General features: G+C 53.7%; 1 protein-coding gene across 2 annotated transcripts in view; it reads right to left on the bottom strand.

Annotated features, from left to right (window-relative positions):
- Positions 1-23,377, bottom strand: part of CDHR2 (cadherin related family member 2) — a 53,480-nt gene extending 30,103 nt beyond the window's left edge. Inside the window, exons 1-3 of one of the 2 annotated variants that reach the window (XM_025387144.1) lie at positions 22,861-23,377; positions 862-928; positions 532-603 (exon numbers count right to left, since the gene is read on the bottom strand). In XM_025387144.1, the coding sequence (XP_025242929.1) occupies positions 532-603; positions 862-913 (124 nt within the window). In that variant the 5' untranslated portion in view covers positions 914-928; positions 22,861-23,377. Of the gene's footprint in view, positions 1-531; positions 604-861; positions 929-16,090; positions 16,158-22,860 lie in introns of those variants that run through there. The other variant, XM_025387143.1, reaches the window with a different exon arrangement.
- Positions 23,378-25,501: the final 2,124 nt, after the last annotated feature.

The raw sequence follows: 25,501 nt of genomic DNA, 5'->3' as shown, positions 1-25,501 counted from the left end.
AAAAAAAAAAAAAAAAAAAAAAAAGCAAACTTTACGTCGTAAAACCCATCTCACCTGCCATAGATAGAAAGTAACTTTACAAATAAAAACGAAGCAAAGTGAGTCATCAGCTTCTGTGAAAGGGTCTGAGCCTGACACCTGCTCTCCCTCAAAAAAAAAAAAAAAAAAAAAAAAAAAAAGGCCAGGGTGGAGGTGGGAGAGATTAGCAAGTGTGAGGAAGGAGAAGGAAGCCTGGCCCAAGGGATCCTCCAGTCAGAGACTGAAAGCGATGGGCAATGGGGGAGGCCGGATAATTTGACGCTGGTGTGAGGGCCCCTGGAGAAGCGTCTCACAGTTTTGGGGACACTGCTCTTGACCCAGAATCTGAAGAGGAGAAAACAAACTGCTGGAATCAAAGGAACTGCCTTCAGGTCCTCTCTGTCCCACAGTAAGCCGTGGAGTTGCAGGGACAGTGGGGGCTCAAGAGGGCGCCCCAGGACTTTCTTGTGAGTCAGGACCTGGCGTGGGGCAGACACAGGGACTGGGACTCACCCACAGGCAGGTCCTCGGGCAGGATCACTGACGTCATGTTGGCCAGGAACTTCGGGGCCACATTGGCTGCCACTGCAGGGACACAGAGTGCTGGAACACCCCTGCAAAACCGGCCCCTACCTGCTCCCCTGGGAGCCCACACAAGTCTTTATGGCCACCCAGGCCACCCGTCCAGGCCTGGATTCCTCCCCAGGCCTCCCCAGCTCAGCCAAGCACAGGGCTGGCCCATAGGAGCTGGTGTTCGCTGATGAGGGATCCCCCTCCCTTCCGGAGGGTCCTGCCAAGGGTCTCTAGGTTAGGGCTGCGTGGCCAGGGAGAGGAGACACCTACCAGACACCACGAGAGCAGGAAGCAGGAAGCAGGACAGCCATAGCCAGGCCATCACATCCGCAGGGACCTAAGGGAAGGGGTCAGGGAATGGTTCCTGGACTCAGGCCTCCCTCCTTTTGGCAGACCCCCATCTGCCTGGGTCTGACCCGAGCCCACCCACCACCGCCGCTTAGTAGCTCTCCCCTAGGGCCTCTATCACCCTTTGTCCGTTTTCCAGATGCTCCAGGGTTGGGGGAACCAAGGGGAGGCCAGGTGGGGTGGGGAGGAGCACGACGGCTGAACCTGAATCCAGGACCCACCATGCACCAGGAACTGCTCCAAGGCACTGGACGTGCAATTGTGTTATTCCTACAACTGTGAGGTGGCTGCTAAGACACCAGGATAGGAAGGGGCTTGCCTGAGGCCACAGGGAGTCAATGACAAGACCATGCTTGGAACACAGGCATTTTGGAGTCCAGAGTTCATTCTCTCCACCACTGCACTATCTCCACCTGCCTGTTAGAAGTGTTCAAACTAATAGCATCCTTCAAAATCAAGGCTCTGAAGAGGGACCATAATTTGTCCAGGACCATCCAGAGACTATGGGTGGGCAGGGTCCTCTGTTCACCGGCTGATACATCTAATGGCTGTCTTTGCAGCCTTTCCCAAACTGTGCTCCATGGAACCCTGGCCCTCTGAGATGCGCCACGGCAGAAGGGTTCCCCAGTCAGGTGGGTCTAGGGAGGGTTGCATAACTCTGGGATCCTCTTGTTGATTGATAACTGGACAGAGACCCTTAGAAAACCCTGCTGGGCCAGGCTTTTTGGTCATCTTACATTGCAAGCTGTCCCTCATTTGGGAAAACGAGAAAAGGGGGACTTGATTCACTGTCACAGAGAGACCTGAAACGCCAAGGCTCTTTTAATGCCCAAAGACAAGGCCGGGTGCAGTGGCTCACGCCTGTAATCCCAGCACTTTGGGAGGCCGAGGCGGGCGGATCACCTGAGGTCAGGAGTTCGAGACCAGCCCAACCAACATAGTGAAACCCCGTCTCTACCAAAATACAAAAAACATTAGCCAGGTGTGGTGGCGGGTGCCTGTAATCCCAGAGACTCGGGAGGCTGAGGCAGAAGAAGTGTTTGAACCCAGGAGGCGAAGGTTGCGGTGAGATGAGATCACGCCATCACATTCCAGCCTGGACCACAGGGTGAGACTCCGTCTCAAGAAAAAAAAAAAAAAAAAATTCCCAAAGACAACTGACGTGTCACTCCACAGAAAGCAGGAGAGCAGGAGGGGCCCCCACATGTTTTGTTTCTTGCTGTCTAGAAAATTGTCTGTCTGCTCTATGTTCGCTATGCTACTCTATAATCTTTTTGTTAGACAGGGCTTTTTACTGTATACTTTTTTCTTTTGAGATAGTGTCTCACTATGTTGCCCAGGCTGGCCTTGAACTTCTGGGTTTGAACTCCTGAGTAGCTAGGATTACAGACGTGTGCCACTGTGCCCAGTTTTTTACTGTATACTCTTTTGTGCTAATTGAATATATTAACTTTTCCAAAAATGAATTAAACTAAAGCTTGAAAGCAAACTAAGGAACACATTTGCTACTGTAAACTAAAAATAAAATCGTACGCCTCCCACTGACTAAATGGCCCCGCTTGTGGCCCAGGAGACCCCAGTAAAACTTTGAAAACTTAGTTTTCAGGCTGGGCGCAGTGGGTCACGCCTGTAATCCCAGCACTTTGGGAGGCCGAAGTGGGCAGATCACGAGGTCAGGAGATCGAGACCATCCTGGCTAACATGGTGAAACCCCGTCTCTACTAAAAATACAAAAAAATTAGCCGGGCACGGTGGTGGGCGCCTGTAGTCCCAGCTGCTCAGGAGGCTGAGGCAGGAGAATGGTGTGAACCCGCGAGGCGGAGTTTGCAGTGAGTCGAGATAGCACCACTGCACTCCAGCCTCGGTGACATAGCGAGACTCTGTCTCAAAAAAAAAATAAAAATAAAAAACTTAGTTTCCAGCCACGGCGGGATGAGGGGATGAGAGGTCAATCACGCCTCATTACACCCTTCTCTTTTACAGTCGACACACAATAACTGACCAGCATTAATGTTAAAATAGAGATCGCAGGACTGAAAGAATAGACATTCCGTGGCAGTAAGATGCCAAATTATAAACAGGACCTGAGGCCATGCCAGGCCAGGGTGAAGTCAGGCAGCCCTAAAGAAGAAACTCTGTTCTAAATGCCACAAGGGTTTTCTTTTTTTCTAGCAGCTAAATAAGCACTGGCCTAGCAGCTAAATAAGCACTGGCCTCGAGAAAAGCCAAATTAAAGCAATTACAGCTCATCCAGTTCACAGATGCTGACGAACTGAGCTCCTGTTCTACCAGCCATAACCGCAGCTTTTTTTGTTTGTTTGTTTTTGAGATAGTCTTACTCTGTCACCCAGGCTGGAGTGCAGTGGTACGATCTCGGATCACTGCAACCTCTGCCTCCCTGGTTCAAGTGATTCTCCTGCCTCAGCCTCCCAAGTTGCTGGGATTACAGGCACCCACCACCACACGGGGCTAATTTTTGTATTTTCAGTGGAGACAGAGTTTCACCGTGTTGGCCAGGCTGGTCTTGAACTCCTGACCTCAAGCGATCCACCTGCCTCAGCCTCCCAAAGTGCTGGGATTACAGGTGTGAGCCACTGCGCCCAGCCCATAACCACAGCCTTGACTGGACAAGAGACTGATTTCAGTAACTTTCTCCTGATAAGAGCCCACCGACCACAGACTGGCTCCAGCTCATACAGAGATTGCTTACTCATGCAACTTCTGTGTCCCAAAAAGACGTTTTGATGTACAGGGCGTAATTGTGATACATTTAAATTTTAAGTCGCCACCCCAAGTGAGCATGGATCCTACGTTACATGCACGTGTGTTCAACATGCATGTGTCAGGAGCTCCTTTATTAATATGCGTAGCTCCTCCTGTAACCTGTTGAATATGTATGTGTAGCCACCCTGTCTAGCACCAAGCTCCTTTCCCAAACCCCGTTTCGAAGTGTCTGTCTCTGGTCTTGGCCGGAGGGATGGCCACCTGCACACAGTCCCCTCTCTTTTTCTAGATTGGTATTTTGTGTTTTTTAAGAAGTTAACACTACCAAGCACGCTCACCTGGTCCTGGGCACCTCTTCACGTCCCCTTCCCTCCTGCCCCAGAGCGTCTGAAGTGGGCAGGCAGCCCTGGGGAGGAGTGGGGAGGAGGATGGCTTCCAGAGCCGAGCCCTGATGGTGAAACAGCATCAAAAACCAGAACTCCTCTCCTTCACACCGCCCACCCCTCCTCCCGAGCTCCAGCCTCGGGGAGCCACCCACCTGCCCACGCCATTCTGACACCTCCTTCTCCTGAACACCCACGCCCAATCCGTGCGGCCTACTCTGTCTCTTTCTAATCAGCTTGCATCTGTCCATCCCATATTGGCTGCCCTCCCTAGGGACACTGTCCTCAGCCTCCTCAATGCCTCCCTTCCTCCAGCCTCTTGAATCCATCCCACTCAACCAAACTAATCCTTCTGCACGCAATCTAATCTTTTCCGCCCTCGCTCAAAACCCTTCGATGGCTCCCCGTTGCTAGAGTCCAGACTCCATAAAAGGGCTTCTCAAAGACTAGCCTCGACCTCTCCAGCTTCACCTCGAACCGCTCCCTGCATCACAGCCCACCTCTTGTCTCCCGTGAGCCCACGGGCTCCCTCTGCCTGCCCTTACTACTGCCCGTCCCTCTTTTTGGAATGCTCTTCCCCACCTTGCTACCTGATGAGCTCTCTTCATTTTTAAAAGCCAGTTCCAAGGCTGGGCATGGTGGCTCACGCCTGTAATCCCAGCACTTTGGGAGGCCGAGGCGGGTGGATCACTTGATGTCAGGAGTTTGAGAGCAGCCTGGCCAACATAGTAAAACTCCATCTCTACTAAAAATACAAAAATTAGCTGTGCAAGGTGGCTCACACCTGTAGTCCCAGCTACTCAGGAGACTGAGGCAGGAGAATCGCTCGAACCTGGGAGGCGGAGGTTGCAGTGAGCCGAGATCATGCCACTGCACTCCAACCTGGGCGACAGAGGGAGACTCTGTCTCAAAACAAACAAACAAACAAACAAAAAAAACCAACTCCAGGATCCCCTTCTGTCCAGACACCCTCTGAGTGCTCCCACGGAGGAGCTGCCTCCTCCATCCATCCGTCGTGACCTCACAGGATGCTCCATAGACCCTCGAATAACCTCTGTAGCTCTTGGTGTCTGTGATCTCCTTACAAACGAGCCTCTCCCACCAGGCCAGAAGAGATGTGAGGGCAATGTCCAAGTCTGATGCACCTCTGTGACCCCAGGACCAAGCACCGGGCTGAGCCCAGTGGAGGCTCAGTGAGTATTTCTGAAAGGAATGCATGGATGAGCCAGCGAGTCACTGCAACCCCAGGTGGCTTATCCAGAACACCCATGAGATAAAGCAGAGTGTAATGTGGTATGTGGACCTGAGAGCCTGGGTCCAAATCTGGCGTAACCTCGGGCAAGTAACATACGCTCTCTGGGCCTCAGCTTCCTCATCTGTAAAATGGGAATAATAACAGCACCTACACCAGGGGTTTGTGTTGAGGCTTACACAGCGCCTAGCTCACAGTAAGTACGTAATGAATGTTAGAAGTTATTGTTGCAGGAAAAGGAAAGTCTGTCTCTTGCCCTTCTCATTGTTGGAGTTCCTATTCCTGGTCCCTCCCTTCTGAGGAACTCTGCCCTGGCCAGCACTGGCTAGCTGCAGGCCCTCCTCCCAGAGTGTGCCCTCAACAGTCAGAGATCCTGCTTCTGATCTGGCTGTGTGCTCCCCGGGCATGGTTGGCACCACCGCCCTGAAGCCCCAGGACAGCATTCCCGCTTTTCATTCAGATTCATCTCGCCATGCTCCCCCGAGACCTGCTGGGGAAACATGGGACATCAGGAAGGCTGACAATCTTAAATAGCTGCTGGCGTTTCCTGAGCACCTACTATGTACCGAGTACCCTGATTCACTCATTCATTCCCGCAGTAAATAGTTATTCGGTGTCCATGAGCTGCTACCTGCCAGACCCTGCTCCCAGCAATGGGAAGGCAATGGTGAGCAAACAGTGCAGGTTCTGAATGAGACAGACTGCAGACGAGTAAACAAAGTCCCACCTAATAATGTGCTGCATCCCTGTTGTGGAGGAGGGAAATGTGGGCACTATGAGAGTAAAAGGAGGCAACCACTTTAAGTGGCATGGCAGACAAACAGGACCACAGATCTTTTGACATACCTCCCTGCAAGAGGTGAGGACTGTGTCTTCTTCCCTTGAATCTGGTATATTAATCATTCTTTTTTGGCGTCTTTTTATTATTATTATTATTATTATTATTATTATTATTATTGAGACGGAGTTTTACTCTTGTTGCCCAGGCTAGAGTGCAGTGGTATGATCTCGGCTCACTGCAACCTCCACCCCCTGGGTTCAAGTGATTCTCCTGCCTCAGCCTCCCAAGTAGCTGGGATTACAGGTGTGTGCCACCATGCCTGGCTAATTTTTGTATTTTTAGTAGAGACAGGGTTTCACCATGTTGGCCAGGCTGGTCTCGAACACCTGACCTCAGGTGATCCGTCTGCCTTGGCCTCCCAAATTGCTGGGATTACAGGTGTGAGCCACTGTGCCCAGCCATTTGTTTTTATTTTCTGTGTTTTATGATGCTTTGACATCTTTGGGGCCTTGCTGGCTAGGGAGAGACTGGCTAATTTCCAGAGACGGCAAGCACTTTGCCTTCAGACCTGCCTCTCCTATGCAAACCAACCAATCCAAAGCCATGCCACAACCACCCTTTATCTAATTCTTACATACCCAGCTGATATTTCCTTGCTGTTAAACACCTCTGGCCTCTACCCACTAGATACCAGTAGCAACCCCCAAGTTGCAACACCCAAAAATGTCTCCGGACATTGCCAGATGTCTCCTGATGGGGGACGGAGAGTGGTGGTAAGATCACCCCTAATTGACAGCCACTGTTATAGATTAAAAAAAAACATAATGCAGGAATTAAAAATGTAATGGAGGGATCAGCATATAAAATTGAGATACGGAAACTAGGAGAGAAAAATAGGAAATTACAGGATTGATCCAGGAGGTCCAATGTCTGATTCATAGAAGTCCCAGAAAGAGAAACAGAAAAGGAGAACAGGGAAAGGAAACTATCAAATGAGGACAAACAATAGATTTTGTAGAAGCGAATAACACATTTCCAGACTGAAAGAATTCCAAGAACAAATTTTAGAAAGGAAGGAAGAGAAAACCCAAGCCAAAGCGTTTTCAGAGTACTAGGGACAAAGACAAGACCCTGAAATCTTCTGCAGAGAAAAACAAGTGACATACAAACACCCACAATCAGAAGGTTATGGGGCTTTTCGGTAACAATCCTGGAGTTAATGGAGCTGTGTGTGGGAGATTAATGGTGTCACAAATTCTTTGACATTCCTTCTATTGAGAAGTGAAGTCTAATCCCCTCCTCTTGAATCTGAGCTGGCCTTAGTGACTTGCTTGATCAACAGAATGTGGTAGAAATGCAGCATTCAGAAGCTTTGCAGCTTACACCTGGGCCTCTTGGGCCACTTTGCTCTTGGAACCTGGAGATACCTTGTTAGAAGTTCAACTACCCTGAGGCCGCCATGTTATAAGGAAGCCCAGGCTACCCACGTTGAGAGGCCTGTGCATTGAGGGAGAGCAAGATGTCCAGCCAGTCCCCACTGTCCAACCCCTCATCTTTCACATACCCCCAGCTGAGGCCCCAGACACCATGGAACAGAGTTGAGCAATTCCTGGTATGCCCTCTCCCAACTCTCATCCTATAGAATCAGGAAATATAATAATAAATTATTGTTTAAGCCACTAAGTTTTGGGGCATTCTATCAAGCAGCAGTAAATAACCAGAACACGACGCCTGCAAAATACTGAAGACAAATAATCTCCAACCTAGAATTCCACACCTACCAAAATTATCAGTCACATATGAGAGCAAAATAAAAACATCTTTAGACATGCAAAGTGAAAAATGCTACCTCTTCTGCATCTTTTCTTGGGAAGCTACTGGAGAACATAATCCATTCTATGAAGGGAGTAAGCCAAGATAAATGAAACAGAGAGATCAACATAGAAGAGAGGGAAAGGGGCACTGAGACCACAGCGGGTCCCGATGGGAGGAAGGGCTCAGCGAGCTTTCGAGGGCTGTCTACACACATGGAAACAGAACTGATGGCGTGAACATTTCGAGGAGATTTACACCTCTGGCTAGGGCGAAGGGATGAACTTGTGATACCATGTAAAAAACTAAGCGAGCAGCCGGGCACGGTGTCTCACGCCTGTAATCCCAGCACTTTGGGAGGCTGAGGCGGGCGGATCACAAGGTGAGGAGATGGAGACCCTCCTGGCTAACACGGTGAAATCCCATCTCTACTAAAAATACAAAAAAATTAGCCGGGCTTGGTGGTGGGCGCCTGTAGTCCCAGCTACTTGGGAGGCTTAGGCAGGAGAATGGCGTGAACCTGGGAGGCAGAGCTTTCACTGAGCCGAGATGGCGNAGAAAGGAAGGGCTGGACATGGTGGCTCATGCCTGTAATCCCAGCACTTTGGGAGGCCGAGGCAGGCGGATCACCTGAGGTCAGGAGTTCAAGACCAGCCTAGCCAACATTGTGAGACCCCGTCTCTACAAAAAATACAAAAATTAACCAGGTGTGGTGGCATGTGCCTGTAGTCCCAGCTATTCAGGAGGCTGAGGCACAAGAATCACTTGAACCTGGGAGGCAGAGGCTGCAGTAAGCTAAGATCACACCACTGCACTCCAGCCTAGGTGGTGACAGAGCAAGACTGTCCACAAAAAAAAAAGAAAAGAAAGAAAGAGAGCCAGAGAGAGAGAGGGAGGGAGGGAGGGAGGGGGGGGGGGGGAGGGGGCAAAGGAGATGAAAGCAGTTGCTTCTAGAGAGTGGATACTGGGGACGTCGGGTGTGGGTCAGGAAAAGGCCGGCTTTTGTTATAAACCTTGTTGTATTGTTTGATATTTTTGTTTGTTTGTTTTAAGGTTAGTCAAGTGAAGCAGTCTGAGTGGAGAAGGAATAAAGCGATCTGCAACTGGTTGTGATAAATTAGCTGTAAACACCACTGCACTTGGACCAGCCTGTTAGGTGTTTTTTGAGACACGTTCTTGCTCTGTCACCCATTCTGGAGTGCAATGGCACTATCCTGGCTCACTGCAGCCTCAAACTCCTGGGCTCAAGCGATCTTCCCATCTCGGCCTCCTAAAGTGCTGGGATTACAGGTGTGAGCCACCGTGACTGGCCTATTTGATTTTTTTAAAAAATTAAATACCCATATTGCTGTGATAAGGTGAGCACTGTTATGGGAGAGTCCCAAGTAGCACAAACAATATGAGAGATGGCCTGGGCCAGGGAAGAACCAGGTATATTCCAGGAGTTCAGAGAAGGTCCCTATGGCTGGGTTGCAGGGAGACAGGTGGGGAATGACGGGAGGGAGGCAGGTTCAGAAATTTTTCAGGGCCAGAGCATGCTCCACCCTGTGAAACACAGGAAGGATGTTTCATTTTATTCTAAGAAAAACAGAAAACAGGAAAACAGAAGGTCATTTCAGAGGAGGGTTCTTTGTTTGTTTTGAGACGGAGTCTCACTCTATCTCCCAGGCTGGAGTGCAGTGGGGCGATCTAGGCTCACTGCAACCTCTGCCTCCCGGGTTCAAGTGAGTCTGCTGCCTCAGCCTCCCGAGTAGCTGAGATTACAGGCGTGCGCCACCACACCTAGCTAATTTTTGTATTTTTAGTAGAGACGGGGTTTTTTCCATGTTGGCCAGGTTGATCTCAAACTCCTGACCTCAGGTGATCCATCCACCTTGGCTTCCAGAAGTGCTGGGATTACAGACATGAGCCACCCAGCGCACCTGGTCCATTTCAGAGTTTTAAGCAGGGGAGTGGCAGGGACTAATTTCCTCTTAAGATCTTTCTGGCTGCTGTGTGTCTCCGGGCTGAACTGGGGGCAGCAGGGCTGGAGAGAAGAGGCAAGAGCAGGGCTGTAGTTTGGAGGTAGAATATTTGGGATTCACAGAATTTCATCTTCACAGCAACTCATTTTGCAGACGAGCAGATGGGCTCTTGCTGGGAGTGTGCTGCTGGGGCCCTCACAGCTGAAAGCGAGTGGGAATCACAGCCGCTCTCCAACCCCAAGGCCCTCGCCTCTCCCTGAGGCAGGGAGAAGGAGGCAGCCCTCCCGTGGCCCCAGGGCCCTAGCAAGAAGAGAAAACCCCAGTTCAGATGTGGACCCCAAAGCTTCCAAATGTTCACCCTGTTGACCTACTCATCCAACTAACATAAAATAAGAAGCTTTCTGCAGAAAGGTGTTCACCAGGAGTGATTATTTATAATCATGGGAAGCTGGAAGTGACCATAACATGAAACACAGGCAATGATGAAGAAAGATGTGGACAAGCCCTGGCTGGGATGTTCAACAACTGTTAAACATTACGGCAATGAATAGCAAGAGACCCATGGAGGAAGCACCTCCCGCCTGCCAGAACTTGAGCCGGGCGCTAATGTAATGCTCACAAAAACCCCTGGAGGCCGCATGTGGTGGCTCACGCCTGTAATCCCAGCACTTTGGGAGGCCGAGGCGGGCGGATCATGAGGTCAGGAGTTCAAGACCAGCCTGGCCAACATGGTGAAACCCCGTCTCTACTAAAAATACAGTAATTAGCCAGGTGTGGTGGCGGGCGCCTGTGATCCTCAGGAGGCTGAGGCAGGAGAATGGCATGAACCCGGGAGGTGGAGGTTGTGGTGAGCAGAGATTGTGCCACTGCACTCCAGCCTGGGCAACAGAGCAAGACACTGTCTCCAAAAATAACAAAACAAAACAAAACAAAAACAACAAAACAAAAACCCTTCTAGACTGGTACCATTCTACCCACTTCACAGATGGGGAAAACGAAGCTCAGAGAGGTGAAGAGGCTGGCTTGAGTTTAGAGTCAAGAAGCAGCAGAGCTTCGCTGGGCAGTTCACTGTCCTTCTCTAAGCGTTCCCTCCCCTGGGAGAATAATAACCCCACTAAGCGGTGAGGGCGGGCAGCGGGGATGAGTGGGAATCAGAATGTGCCACCTCAGCGCCTGGCACACAATAGGCGCCCAGCAAATGCAAACCTTCTTCCTTCTATGGGGTTGTCCTCACCTTATGCCTGCTCCTCCCACTGCAATCACCATAGAAACAGCTTCCTCCCTCCCTGGTGACCGTCCACGCTCCCCAGGGTCTGAGACTGCTTGCAGAGGTCAGAGCTAAATGGGCAGGGCCAGGGCTATGTGTGGAGGGGCCCTGGGGCTCTTTCTGATGCTACCTTCCATGTGACTCTAGCCAGGGGAACCTTGGGAAGTTGCTATGGAAAATGCTGGCTTGCCAAGAACCCCGGAGATGACAGCTGGGGACAGCCCACATGCTGGACGGCAGGGCTGCACTCAGCCAGACTGATAAATACAGTTGTGCCCCTCTGCTCAGGGGAATTAGTAAGTTCTCAATCCTCAGAATACCCAGCAGTGCTGAGCCACAATCCTCAGTGAGACAGGGACAGAGATGTGGCTACAGCTATGCCCTGGAGGGCGACAGGTTAGCGCTGGAGTCAAGGGCAGTGGCTGAGGTGGTCATGGAGGCAGGGTCCAATATCAGGATAGGGATCCCTCGGGGGTAGGGGTGGCACTGGTGGTGGTAAGTGGGGATGGACGTGCTGATGACGTGTGTGCTGATGAAGGTGGAGACGCAGGTGGAGGTGACAGTTGTGGGAGGGAGATGGTGGTGGTGGCGGGCTGGCGGTGGAGATGCAGGTGAGCTGCGCATTAGCGGTAATGCTAGACTACAGGCGTCTGTGGTGTGAGGAACAGCCAGGGGCTGGATGCATGCAGCCCCGGCATCCCTCTGAGGCTGTAATCTGGGACCTAATTCCCTCATCACTTTTTTCTCTCATGTTCTATCCTTCAGCAATGAGTCAACTGCCACAGGACAATTAGTCAGTAGGTGTGCACCCAGCAGGCGTCAAGATGGATTCATCATCATTACAGAGTTCCCCTGGGTCCAGCTTGCAGGACAGCAGATTCCTGCCCTCAGGGTCCCTCCTCCCAATCCCAGAGGCAAATGGGAACCAGCAAGGAAGGGCCGCATGCTGAGGCTAGCACTTTGCCCCCATTACCATTTAATCCTCAGCAAACTGAGGTCCAAGAGGGGAAAGGGCGTGGCCCAGCCAGTAATGGGACCAGAACCCAAGCCAGGCCTGTGCCTTCTTTCTTTTCTAGGCTCCTGGGTTTTCCTTCTTGAGCTGCCCGATTTTCCCACAAGCCACGCTGAGCCCACAGACGTGTGACGTTGAGAGAGAACAGCCCGAACCAGGACCTTCACCCAGTCCCCAAGGGGCCTCTCCCTACAGCCCCTTCCCCATACTCGCCACACTCCTCCCTCATGGAAGTGTCTCCCAACTCTCCTCTCCCCATTTCACAGGGCAGGACGGAGGGTCTCGAGAAGCCTGTGGACCCTCACTCAGAGCAACAGCGACAGCCCTTTGCATCTGCGTGACGCACACGCAGTCTTGCCCCCGCATGTGGGCCCCGCCGCCCCCTGGAAGGAAGAGCTGGATTTATCGATCCCCTTTATGCACACTGACATGAGCGCGGGAGGCCAGGGTTCCTGCCCAGCAGCTCCCAGGGCGTCAGAGGCAGAGCAGGGGTGCCACCCTGTCTGCCTCCCAGGCCAGCGCTCTTGCTTGCCTCATCCCTGCCTCGCCTGCCTCCTGCTCTGCTGGGGTTGGCCCTGGGTTTCTCGCAGTCCTGCCTCCTCATGATCATGGTGAGGCTGGTGTTCTACAGTCCAGAGCAGCCGCCTCTGGATTCAGACACCTGGGGAAAAGCCCAGTGTCTGTGTGGGCTGGGGAAGGCCCCCACAGCCTGGCGGGCGAGGTCCTTTAAGTTCCTGGGTCTTGCTTTCCACACGAGCTGCTCTCTCCCACTCTGAGGTTCAGTGGTGTTGAATGCTCCTGGTCTCGGTCCACACCCTGCATTTTCCTTCCTCCTTCATTTGTCTAAACCGTTCCCTCTGCCCAGAATGCCTTTCTTTGCCTTCTGCCTATGTGCAAATTCTCTCCGTTCTGTAAGGCCCAGGTCAGCTATGGAGCTGTGTTCAGGCAGTTGGTGGCCCCCCCTCTGGGCTCCTAATTTCCTGGTACCCCAGCAAGGGGCAGGAGCAAGGGGCAAAATGGAAAAGGAGTGAATGGAGTTGCCCCTGGGCTGGGACTTGCGGACAGACACCCACTTCTTCCTGCTGGAGCAGCCTCAGGCCGATGCATGGGTGTGAAACGAGGCCCCAGTCACTGCACAACCACGTCCCCGGGCTCTTTTCTCTGTTTGCTCTTTTAAAAAATGGGAACTGGCCAGGCGCGGTGGCTCACGCCTGTAATCCCAGCACTTTGGGAGGCCGAGGCGGGCGGATCACGAGGTCTGGAGATTGAGACCATCCTGGCTAACACGGTGAAACCCCGTCTCTACTAAAAAATACAAAAAACTAGCCTGGCGTGGTGGCGGGCGCCTGTAGTCCCAGCTACTCCGGAGGCTGAGGCAGGAGAATGGCATAAACCCGGGAGGCGGAGCTTGCAGTGAGCTGAGATCCGGCCACTGCACTCCAGCCTGGGCGACAGAGCGAGACTCCCTCTCAAAAAAAAAAAAAAAGGGAACTATTGGCTGGGCCGGTGGCTCACACCACCTTGGGAGCTCCCAGCACCTTGGGAGGCTGAGGTGGGCAGATCACAAGGTCAGGAGATCGAGACCATCCTGGCTAACACGGTGAAACCCTGTCTCTACTAAAAATACAAAAAAATAAAAAGAAAAAAGAAAAGAAAAAGAAGAAAAAAAAAAAAAAAACTTAGCCAGGCATTGTGGCGGGTGCCTGTAGTCCCAGCTACTCAGGAGGCTGAGGCAGGAGAATGGCGTGAACCTGGGAGGCGGAGCTTGCAGGGAGCCGAGATCGCGCCACTGCACTCCAGCCTGGGCGACAGAGCAAGACCTTGTCTCAAAAAATAAAAATAAAATAAAATAAATTAAAATGGGGGTCATCTACATTCCAGAAATTACTGCTTCCTTGTTCCCAAGCCCTCTGGCCACTCCTGTTCTTTCCGGCCTCTCAGAAAAGGTCTGAACCAACCTGACCAACATAGTGAAACCCCGTCTCTACTAAAAATACAACAATTAGCCAGGCATCATGGTGCACACCTGTAATCCCAGCTACTCAGGAGGCTGAGGCAGAAGAATCACTTGAACCAAAGAGGCAGAGGTTGCAGTGAACTGAGATCGCGCCACTGCACTCGAGCCTGAGCGACAAGCGAGACTCCGTCACACACACACACACACAGACACACACAGACACACACACACACACACATTAGCTGGGTGTGGTGGTGTGTGCCTGTAATCCTAGCTACTCAGGAGACTGAGGCAGGAGAATCCCTTGAACCAGGGAGGCAGAGGTTGCGGTGAGCCAAGATAGCGCCATTGCACTGCAGCCTGGGAGACAGAGTGAGAGTCCGTCTCAAAAAGAAAGTGCTTAGGGAAAGACCAAAAAGGACACAGGAGAATCAGGGAGACTCTGGCCCCCACACCATGAGATGTGTAGTCTCCAGGAACCCTCACTAGTCCCACCTGACCCAGGAGGTGCCAGCTCTTCAGCCTTGGCTAGGAGGGGGCTTCAGCCGCATCTCAGAGCAGTCCATGGTGCCAAGATTTTCTAGAATTTGGAACCACTGGGAGTGAGGATACCCGGACTTCCCAGGGCCTCCAGGAGGGTCAGGGTGGGGAGGTGGGTACTCCTTCAGTGCGGGGAGCCCCCGGGGTGCAATCAGCCACGATGCTACAGAGCTCCCCCAGCACCACCACCGCTACATGGCCAGCTTGCCATGCACTTTCACTTCTGCTTTTTCATTGACTTCTCACAGCTGTTCCCAAGCAGGAATTATCCTATCCTATTATTCCAAGGAAACCAAGGCTCACAGATGCCCAGAGATGGGTGAGCCAGGGACAGCAGGTTAGACCCAGGTTGCCTCCAAATCCAGGGGTCCCTGGGCAAGCCTTGGTCTGGGCTCCGTTGATCCAGGAGGCCATGCCTGCACCCACAGAGCGGACTCCAGCTGAACCTGGGTGCGTGGAGCAAGGATGTGGAACCTGAACACCAGCTCCCCGCCACAGGCCTTCCCAGTGCCTATGGCTCAGGCCACCTGGCCCAGCAGACACATACAGAGTCAAATGGCCCTGGGTTCAGATGCCAGCATTTCACATATTTGTCATGCAACTCCAGGCAAGCCCTCTCCCCTCTCCAGGCCTCAGTTTCCCCTGCTGAGAAATGGAGTGAGGATAAAAATCATGGAGTCTACACACGGGCCATAACCTGTTTCCATCAATGGGACCTCATTGCTCACTGGGACCCTGCCTTGTGCCTGGTACCCAACCCAGCACATGCCTGCCTGAGGGATGCAGCGTGGCGCCGACTGTCAGCTGGGTCCCCACCTCCTCTACCAGGGCAGAGAGATGTGCAGGGCCCAGACTGGGCAGAGCCGGGGCCGGCCTGGGTCAGTCCCTGCCTGACACTTCCTAGTACTGGCTGAGGTGGCACTGGGCTCAGTCACAGGCCACATGCCCACCTTCACCTCAGGGCTCTTCAGGCCCTTTCTGGAACTCTTCTCATCTCCATTTGATAAATGAGGAAACGGAGGCCCAGAAGAGTGAAGTAGCCCACCAAGGTCAGGGTGGAGCTGGGATGTGAACAGAGCAGCTGGGGTAAGAGCCCAGGTCAGCTTCCCCTCCTCAACCCCCGAGCATCCTGTGAAGGGGCCAGGCCAGTTCCCTCATTTCCCAGGGGCGCCTGCCTCCCTTCTATCCTGCGAAGAATCATCCTGCGAGGACTTGGATGGGAAGGGGGCCATCAGCCCCCAGGGAAGGAGGTATTATTATCCCACGTTTACCAAAGAAACAGGCCTCACAGCAGGCTGGGACTCCAGCCGGGTCTGCCCCATCCAGCGTGGGACTTCCCCTGCCCAGCTTCAGGGGAGACTTTAAAGACCCCCAAGCTTGCCTTGGCTCTAGGGACCTCCCCCAACCCCCACCAAATATCTCTGGCCCAGAGACTCCCGATGGGCTGGACGGTCCCTACCTGTGTCCCCTTCGCCACGGAGGTGGCAGGCAGGCGCCAGACAGGTGCCGGGGCACAGCTGAGCACCTTCTGCGGCCCGCAGCTATGTGGCCAGCAGACTTTGGCACCATCTCCACCTCCACTGAGCAATTATTAACCCTGCCAGAGACCACACCTCCTAGGAGCGGGCTGACTCCTAATGGGGCACTGAGTAGAGCTGGGAGCCCCGGACAGGAGGAAGAGACCAAAGCTCCAGAGCTCCTGGTGCTCCTGGGGCTGGAGGCCCACACCACAGAAGGGGCCTGACAAACCCTGAGCCCGGAGGACCTGGGAACAAGGCCCAGCCCTGGGGCAGGCTGGAGGCGGGACGGTGATAGTTAGAGGTGATGCCAGAGCCCCCGTCCCCTGCCTGCTACAAGTCTTCAGTGACAGGAGATCTGTGGAAAAGTAGGGGGTTAAGTCAGGAGAGGGAAGCGGTGAAACAGTGTTACAATCAAACACTGCGTGGCCAGACCATTCCCTGTGAGGTTCTCATGGAGGAGTGGGGGCTACCTGAGCCTGGACAACCCACTTTCCAGCCTATTGACACTGACCCGACCCCGCACTGAGTCCCTCCAAAGGCATCTGCCCGTCCCCAGGGGCTTCATCCACCCCCAGGCTGCCTTTTATTTATTTATTTTTGAGATAGTCCCACTCTGTCGCCCAGGCTGGAGTGCAGTGGCACAATCTTGGCTCACTGCAACCTCTGCCTCCCGGGTTCAAGCGATTCTCCTGCCTCAGCCTCCCGAGCAACTGAGATTACAGGCGTGCGCCTCTACACCCGGCTAATTTTTTGTATTTTTAATAGAAACGGTTTCACCATGTTGGCCAGGCTGGTTTTGAACTCCTGACCTCAGGTGATCCACCTGCCTCAGCCTTCCAAAGTGCTGGGATTACAGGGATGAGCCACGGAGCCCGGCTCCCAGGCTGGCTTTAAGCGCTGTCCGATGTGGTGGCCTCCCGCAGGGACTCAGTCACAAATCCTCCTTATCCTCCCTTTGGCTCAGCCATCACAGTTGACACAGAAAGGGGACCCTGGGCACAACTTTCTTAAGGCACAACACTGGGTCATCACCATTGGGTGGCCCTCTTCTTGTGGGCAGAGGACATGTCTAATTCACAATAGATACATAATTATGCACCATATATCTGTGTTTTGATCAACGACGAACCACACATACAATAGTGGTCCCATGAGAGTATAATACCGTATTTCACTGCACCTTTTCTGTGTTTAGATGCACAAATACTTACCACTGCGTTACAGTTGCCTGCAGTGTCTGGTTCAGTCCCAGGCTGCACAGGTTAGCAGCCCAGGAGGACAGCTGGTGGCATACAGCCTAGGTGGGTAGTAAGTGGTACCATCTAGGTTTGTGTAAGTCACTGTATGATGTTCACACAACGACGAAATTGCCCGATGACACATTTCCCAGAAGGTGTCCCGTTGTTAAGGGATGTGTGACTGTGTATCAGGCAGTTGCTATAGTCAGGCGTTTTAATAGTTTGTTTCCCAACTCTCCAAATGTAAAACATATTAACAAAATATATATGCCATGAGCAGAAAAAGGAGAAGAAGCCCAGATGAAGGGAAGCCAAGTGAGAAAAACAAGGGTAATCTATGCCTGAATTGAGGCCACAAAATACTTGTCTTGAGCTGGGGGCAGTGGTGTGCATCTGTAGTCCCAGCTACTTGGGAGGCTGCAGCAGGAGGATGGCTTGAGGCCAGGATTTCTGTGCTGTAGTGCACTATGTTGACAGGGTGTCCACACTAAATTCAGCACTAATATGGTGAACCCCAAGGAGCGGAGGACCACTAGGTTGCCTCAGAAGGGGTGAACCAGCCCAGGTCAGAAACGGAGCAGGTCAAAACTCAGGTGCTGCTCAGTAGTGAGATTGTGCCTATGAATAGCTACTGCACTCCAGCCCAGACAACATAACGAGATCTTGTCTGTCAAAAAATAAACGAATTATATATATATATTTGCCTTCAAGTTCTGGGTAATTGTATAGGTGGGTCATGAATCAGGTTCTGAGCTTCCCAGCAGGCAAAGCAAAAAGGGAATTGAGATCCATTAAGTCCAGCATCCATTCATTTTAAAACATTTGCATAGGCCAGGCATGGTGGCTCGTGCCTGTAATCCCAGCACTTTGGGAGGCTGAGGTGGGTGGATCACCAGGTCAGGAGTTCGAGACCAGCCTGGCCAAAATGGTGAAACCCTGTTGCTACTAAAAATACAAAAATTAGCCATGCACGGTGGCAGGTGCCTGTAATCTCAGCTACTCAGGAGGCTGAGGCAGGAGAATCGCTTGAACCCGGGAGGCAGAGGTTGCAGTGAGCCAAGATCGTGCCACTGCACACCAGTCTGGGTGACAGAGCAAGACTCCGTCTAAAAAAAAAAAAAACAAAAACAAAACAAAACAAAAAAAACTACTTTGCATATAGCAGGTTCTGGGAGCTATGAGCTATGATGCAGTTCCGAGTTTTGATAGCCAAGACACTTTTCCTCTTTTTGAGAAGTGTTTCTGAGGAAAGGAGGCTGCAGACACTAGGTAGCAATTGATATAACTATTACAATGCAGGGGTTAAGAGACCAGGCTCCTCCTGGGGCAGACAGCTGGGTTCAATTTTTTTTTTTTTTTTTTGAGACGTAGTTTCACTCTTGTTGCCCAGGCTGGAGTGCAATGGCGCAATCTTGTCTCTCTGCAACCTCTGCCTCCTGAGTTCAAGCAATTCTCCTGCCTCTGTCTCCAGAGTAGCTGGGATTACAGGCACGCGCCACCGTGCCTGGCTAATTTTTTGTATTTTTAGTGAGATGGGGTTTCACCATGTTGGCCAGGCTGGTTTTGAACTCCTGACCTCAGGTGATCCACCCGTGTCGGCCTCCCAAGGTGCTGGGATTACAGGCGTGAGCCACTGTGCCCGGCTACAATTTTTTATTTTATTTTTATTATTTTTGTTTACCTACTATATACTCACAAATGGGTTCAATTTTGGCAGGGCAAGTTACATAACCCCTCTAAGACTGTTTCCTTATCTGGAAATTGCAGGTAATCCATGATGCCTACCTGGGAAGGTGGTGGTGAGGATGTAATGAAATCACGCATTGAAAGTCCCAGGCACAGTGCCCAAAACAGTAAGGTCTCGATGAATGTTAGTTTTCATGGTGGCATGGTGGCGACCATTGCATTATTACTACTAATATCACCTCATTTAATCCTGCCAGTAACTCCAGGGATGATTTTTTTCCCCTATTACAGATGGGAAAAGAGACACCTGGGCAGGTTAGATCACCACCCAAGATTACAGAAGGGGCAGAACCGGGATATTAGCACATGTCTGTGCAACAATTCTTGCCCCTGACTTTCCTGCCACAGCCATCAGATTCCTTTCTGACGGAAGTAGGCACTAGTCATCACTTGTGGCTTAACTGGTAAGAGGCGAGGCAGGTGACCCCACCCAAGGCTCCAGGCTCCCCACTCTGCCTCAGATCATGGGAGTCAGCTTGGTCACTCTGCTGTGCCCCAAATAGGGCAGACCCCAATCCAAGCCCCTGCCCTCCCTCCCTGCCCTTACGGCTGAGGCCGACAGCTCCGAGTCACTGCTCTGGCTGCCAGAGGTGTGTCCTGGCCTGCCCAGACCTTTGGACCCATCAAGATGTGTGGCCAGATGGTGCCCTGCCCATCTCAAGGGGCACCATCCACCTGCCACAAGGCAGCCTGGGAAGCACACGGGGATCTGGGCTGTGACGATCCAGGTCCAGGTCTAGGTCCAGGGTTGGCTTCATGGAACAGCAGGCAGCCAGGCAGAGTGGGGCTAAGAGCCCAGGATATGGACTCAGGTGACCTGGGTTCTAATCCTCCCCACCACTTACCTGCTGGGGGCTTGGGCAAGGTACATCATCTCCCACATTATTGGTGTCCTTGTTGAAAAGAGGCCTAATGCAGACTCCACCTCATAGGCCTGCTCTAAGGAGTAATGATGTAATGCATGACAGCACTTAGCACAGGGTAAGTAATGGGGTGATGTACATGAGGCAACAGTTTAGATACACATCAGGGTTCCTTCACAGTCACTGTCTGAAGTGTGTGCCTTAAAAATTTTTTTTAATCAGAAAAACTTCTCGGCCAGGCGCAGTGGCTCACGCCTGTAATCCCAGCACTTTTGGGAGACTGAGGTGGGCGGATCACTTCAGGCCAGGAGTCCAAGACCAGCCTGGCCAACATGGTGAAACATGAAACATGGTGAAACCCCGTCTCTACTAAAAATACAAAAACTAGCCCAGTGTGGTGGCGTGCACCTGTAGTGCCAGCTGCTCAGGAGGCTGAGGCACAAGAATTGCTTGAACCTGGGGGTGGGGTGGGGTGAGGTTGCAGTGAGCCAAGATTGCACCACTACACTCCCGCCTGGGTGACAGAGTGAGACTCTGTCCCCTCCCCCCGCAAAAAAAAAAAGAAAAGGAAAAGTTCTCATTGCCTGTCTTTGCTATGCGCACCCACTACATACTGAGAAATTTGTCAAGTCGAAATCAAGTGTTAGCTTGCCCCGGAGTTGGGCAAGTGTCTCCTTCCCTCTGAGCTGCCATTTCTTCACCTGCAATATCTCTGACGCCCACCTAGTGCACAGCCTCAGAGAGGACCTGCAGAGTCTGGGCTGAGGGGGACTCTCTGGTGTGAATGCATTCAATCCCTCAACTCCCCAGTCCTGCCCAGAAGCTGCACTCTGAAGGGTACAAAGTCCCTTCATTGCTCTTACAAATAACCAACCCAAGAATATCCCCGTGATGTCACAGACTCACAGCCTTCCACCCTAGAAAGAACTTGGGGGCTGGGCACGGTGGCTCGCTCCTGTAATCCCAGCACTTTGGGAGGCTGAGGCGGGCAGATCACGAGGTCAGGAGTTCAAGACTAGCCTGGCCAACATGGTGAAACCCCGTCTCTACTAAAACACAAAAAATTAGCTGGGCGTGGTGCCATGCACCTGTAATTCCAGGTACTCGGGAGGCTGAGACAGGAGAATCGCTTGAACCGGGTGGCGGAGGTTGCAGTGAACCAAGATCGTGCCACTGCACTCCAGCCTGGGCGACAAAGTAAGACTCCGTCAAAAAAAGAAAGGAGAAAGAAAGCAAGCAAAGAAAAGGTGAGAGAGAGAGAGAGAGAGGGAGAAAGAGAGAGAGAGAAGAGAGGGAGGGAGGGAGGAGGAAAGGAAAGAAAGAACGAACTTGGGGACCCATGAGACCAACTTCTCCCCACCCCAGAGCCTCCTTCCAGCGCACTCATTCCCTCTAAAGCTCTCCTTTAGTTAGCTGTTCTGTCAACGAACGGCAGCTTTAAAAATTAAGTAGACCGGGAGGCAGCCGCTCTACCGTCTAATCAGCCCTCCGCAGAGGACCTAAACCTGGGCTGAGAAGACGACCTGGTTGGGCAGCCTGCAGAAGGCGCGGTCTGCATGGACTACCACCACCTGCACGCCAGCCAGAGCGCGGCCCGCGGCAGGGTGCAGCCCTCGCTGGCCTAATGCGCCCAGGGGGCGGGGGCGCTCCCCTCCCTGGCTGGGACCCGCGGCCTGAGCAGGTGCCGGCCATGCCCTGGTCCAGGTTGGCTCTAGCGATGGGGACACAGGGGTTGCGGGGAGCGTAATCCCTCCCCACGTCTCTGCCGGCCGCCTTGTCTTTTGTCACTGGAGTCTCCCATCCTCCTTCTGAAGAAAGTATCATCACTTCCATTCCGCAGACTTGAAAACTGAGGCTCAGAGAATGGCCCAAAGTGGGGAACCAAGATCTGCTGACCCCAGAGCAGCTCTCTATTAGCTACCCCCGCGCCCACCGGGGCTGGGGGAGGGGACACACTCTCCGGGAAGCGAAGATTCTCTGAACGACCACGGGGTCGTATTGTTTCCCGTTTCACAGACGAGGAAACGAAGTCACTCCACCAAGGTCACGGAGGCTGCCAGGCCCCAGGCGCCGCGCCCTTACGCACCCCTGGCCGACTGACGCTGGGCGGGCGCGGCCGAAAGAGGCTCCGCCCCGCCCGCGCCACCCGCGCTCCCGCACGCGTGGTGCGGTCCAGGCAGCTCCATTCGCTAGGGGCCGGGGCGGGGGTCCTGGAAGCTGCGCAGCCGGCGTGGGCCCCGCGCGCCCGGGCGGTGAGGTCCGCGGACGGTTCCCCTGCACGGGGCCGGAGAGGGGCCGCGGCAGGCGGCGCGCGGGCCGCAGCCGCACCGCGAGCCCGGGCTGCAGCGGGAGCGACGCGCCGGCCGCCGGGAGGGGGTGGAGCCCCGCCGCGGCCCCAGGTAACGCCGGGCCGGGACCCTGCGCCGAGCGCCCCGGGCGCAGGGCCGGCGAGCACGCGGCGGTAGGGGGCGGCCGCGGGCCGGCGGAGGAGCGCACGCGGGGGCTTCCCGCCAGGCCTCTGCCGGCGCCTGCACGGTGGGAGCTCGCAGTCCCGGGCCCGGCAGCGGGAGCTGTGCCGCTCTTCTCCCGGTCCGCTAGGTCCAAACGCCCCAGCTCGGGGAGCCCCAGGGAACTCTGAGCCCCCGCGTGCCCTGCGCCCCGCGCACGTCCCGACCGCCACCTCGGGCGGGTCACGGACCGCGAGCCGGAGACGCTGCAGTTCTTTGGCCTCGACATGTCCGTCCTAGACATTTCCCCGACGCCCCCTGTGCCAGCCGCCGGGGAGCCAGAGCGGCCAGAGCCCTGCCCTGGAGCGGCTGCAGGTCCGGGGAACAGACCGCTGCACTCCAGCGCCGTCCTTACTGCATTCTGGATGTCGGAACGCCGCGGGGTCCGGAGAGGGTCCGTGTCTTGCCCAAGGTCACACAGCTTCCGTTGCCTGAAAGCCACTAAGCTCGAGTCGAGCTGGTGCGGGGGGCTGGGAAGTAGGGGGAGGAGGACGAGTGAGATGGAGGGACAGTGGGGGATTCGGGAAGACTCGTCTTCCTGGGTCTTCCAGGGAGCGCACTCCTGCAGCCCTCGGTTTTCATCATTGAACAATGCGGTGACGGTTCCTGCCCCCTTTGCAGAATCTGGGGGTTCCAGTAGTGAGAGCTGCGGGGTGGGGAGGAGGAGTCAGAAAGGGGAACGCCCCCGCGCCACACCCACACAGCGCACACCTCCAAATGCAGACCCAGACCCGAAAAGTCGGCAGGTACAACCCACCGGCACACACACAGGGAACCTCTGTTGACCCACCGAGGAGGATGCTTTCACCCCGCTTCACACCTGGACAAACAGCCTCCCAGACTTTACTGACTTCCCCAAGGTCACAGGCTAAGCAGAGGCAGGACGGGCTGGCCTCAGGGGCTCTGTCTCACCCCTCAATGTAGGCCTTTCCCCCAGTGGCCTAGTTATTATCGATCACCCGACTTTACAGACTAGAGACTGAGGAGGAGAGGAGCCATAGAACTTACCCAAGGTCTCAAAACTGGAGCCCGAGCGCTGAGGGCCAGAGCCCCAGACTTGGAGCATCTCTCCAGACGGCCTGCCCTGGCCGCCATCTGCACAGCCACTCAAGGGAGCCAGAACTCGGGGCCCAGGGGTGTTGAGGCCAGCCCTGAGTGGAGAGGACTTAGCAGGGCCTTGTCTACTCTCTCCCTGGTGTGTGAGGCTCTGGACCCTGATCTGATGCTCTGGTATCTGGGAGGTGTGAGCCCTGAGCTGGCTCTGCCAGGCTGTGCTGTGTCCCTGGCTGGTACCCCAGTCTCTGTGTCCCGCCAGCTCCATCCTGGGAAGGTGACTGGGCCCTGCCTCTTTGGAGGGAGGTTTGAGGGGCCTTGGAAGAAAGAAATGGGTTACTTTCTGACTCTGAGGGAGAGATGCAGCCAGTTGTCCAGGCTCTGGGGTAGGTGAGAACCCTGGTCGGGCAGGGCCCCATCAGGAAACATGGCCATGTCCTCTTCCTGCCTCAGCCTGCCCAAGCCCCTCCCCTCTGCAGAGGAGGCCTGGGGGAGGAAGCCGGAATGTGGCATATAGTGCTTTGCGCTGGAAGGATCAAACTTTGGATCCCTCTCAGGCTCCTGTGCACCCTGATCTGGAGCCATCCACTAGTCCCTGAGCCTCTGTGTTCTCCCCTTTCCCTGGGGACATCTGCATTTGGTTCTTCAGCAACCACGGGGGCCTCTGTGTTGGCATTCGTATTGCACAAACCACACAATGTGAGATTAGAATGGGATCCCAGGTTTGCCTCTTGATGGCTGCATGACACTGGGTGAGTCCTGTCACCTCTCACCTCATCTGTAAAATGGGGCCAATGCTGGTGGCCAGCTCTTAGATCATGATGAGGAGAGGATCAGGATAGGACTTGCCCAGAGCTTGTGGAAGACTCTAGGACCCCCATTTCCCCCATGGAACCTCACAGCAGATGCCGGAGCAGACGGGCCACTCCCATCTGAGGTTTCACACTTCTGGGCTCTGTGGTGAGGGTCGGCCCCTCCATGGCTCTGAACCGCTTTCCTCTGTGAGATGAAAGTAAACAACACCTGCCTTCGAGGGCTTGGGGTGTGAGGAGAGCGCGGCTGGCACTGTAGGTGTGCAGGCCATGTCCCCACAGCAGGGTTCCAAAGCCTGAGATCCATCAGTGACCCTGAGGAGGGATTCAAAGAAAAGTTCAGATTTCTGGCTTCATTTGAAAAACTGGAAAATTCTGGGAAAATTGTGCCTCCCTTCCCATTTAATCCAGAGTGATTTCACAATCACCCACGAAGGTTTTTCAGGTTGGGGGAGATGTGTTATTGGCCTCTGGCGCTGAGGGGAAACTCAAGTGACTGGGGATTTACTGAGGGTTTCCTGGGGCCAGGACAGGGCAGGGGTTTCCTGGTCCGGCAGGACAAGAGGCAGACCCAGAGCCCCATCCCTGGGCATCCGCCACCCAGCGTGAGCCAGGCCCTAGACTGGGTGTTGTGGGCCCTGCTGAGAGCAGGGGGAGCAGTCACATGGAGATGGCCTTCTGCTCTCATGATGCAATGTGATGGTAATCCTAATGGACTGAGGATGCCAGAGCAAGCCGGCAGGGCAGGGAAGGCTCCAAGGGAGTGGTCCTTGAGCTAGCCCCAAAGCATGAGCAGGATTTTGCCCAGTAAGTAGGAGATATTGAGGACATATTAAGCAGGGAGAATGCCACTGTCAGAGGCTTGGTGGCTTAAAAGTACAGGATTAGATTGTGGCTGGAGGGTCGCTTTCCTGGGGTGGGGATGGTAAAGGTGGTCTCACTGTGTGGCCTCAGACAAGTCACTTCACCTCTTTGAGCCTCAGATCCTCATCTGCAAAATGAGGCTTGGATACTCGTATATGCCAGTGAAGGTTGGACGTCTGCACGCTTAAAAAAGCCAAACCCCTTCTGCCAGGGGAATTACTGAGTGAGACACACAGAGATTGTGACAGGACTGTGTGCAAATTAAAT

Source organism: Theropithecus gelada, chromosome 6 (genome assembly GCF_003255815.1).
Source record: "Theropithecus gelada isolate Dixy chromosome 6, Tgel_1.0, whole genome shotgun sequence".
NCBI lineage: Eukaryota > Metazoa > Chordata > Mammalia > Primates > Cercopithecidae > Theropithecus > Theropithecus gelada.
This window is presented reverse-complemented; position numbering and strand designations above follow the sequence as displayed.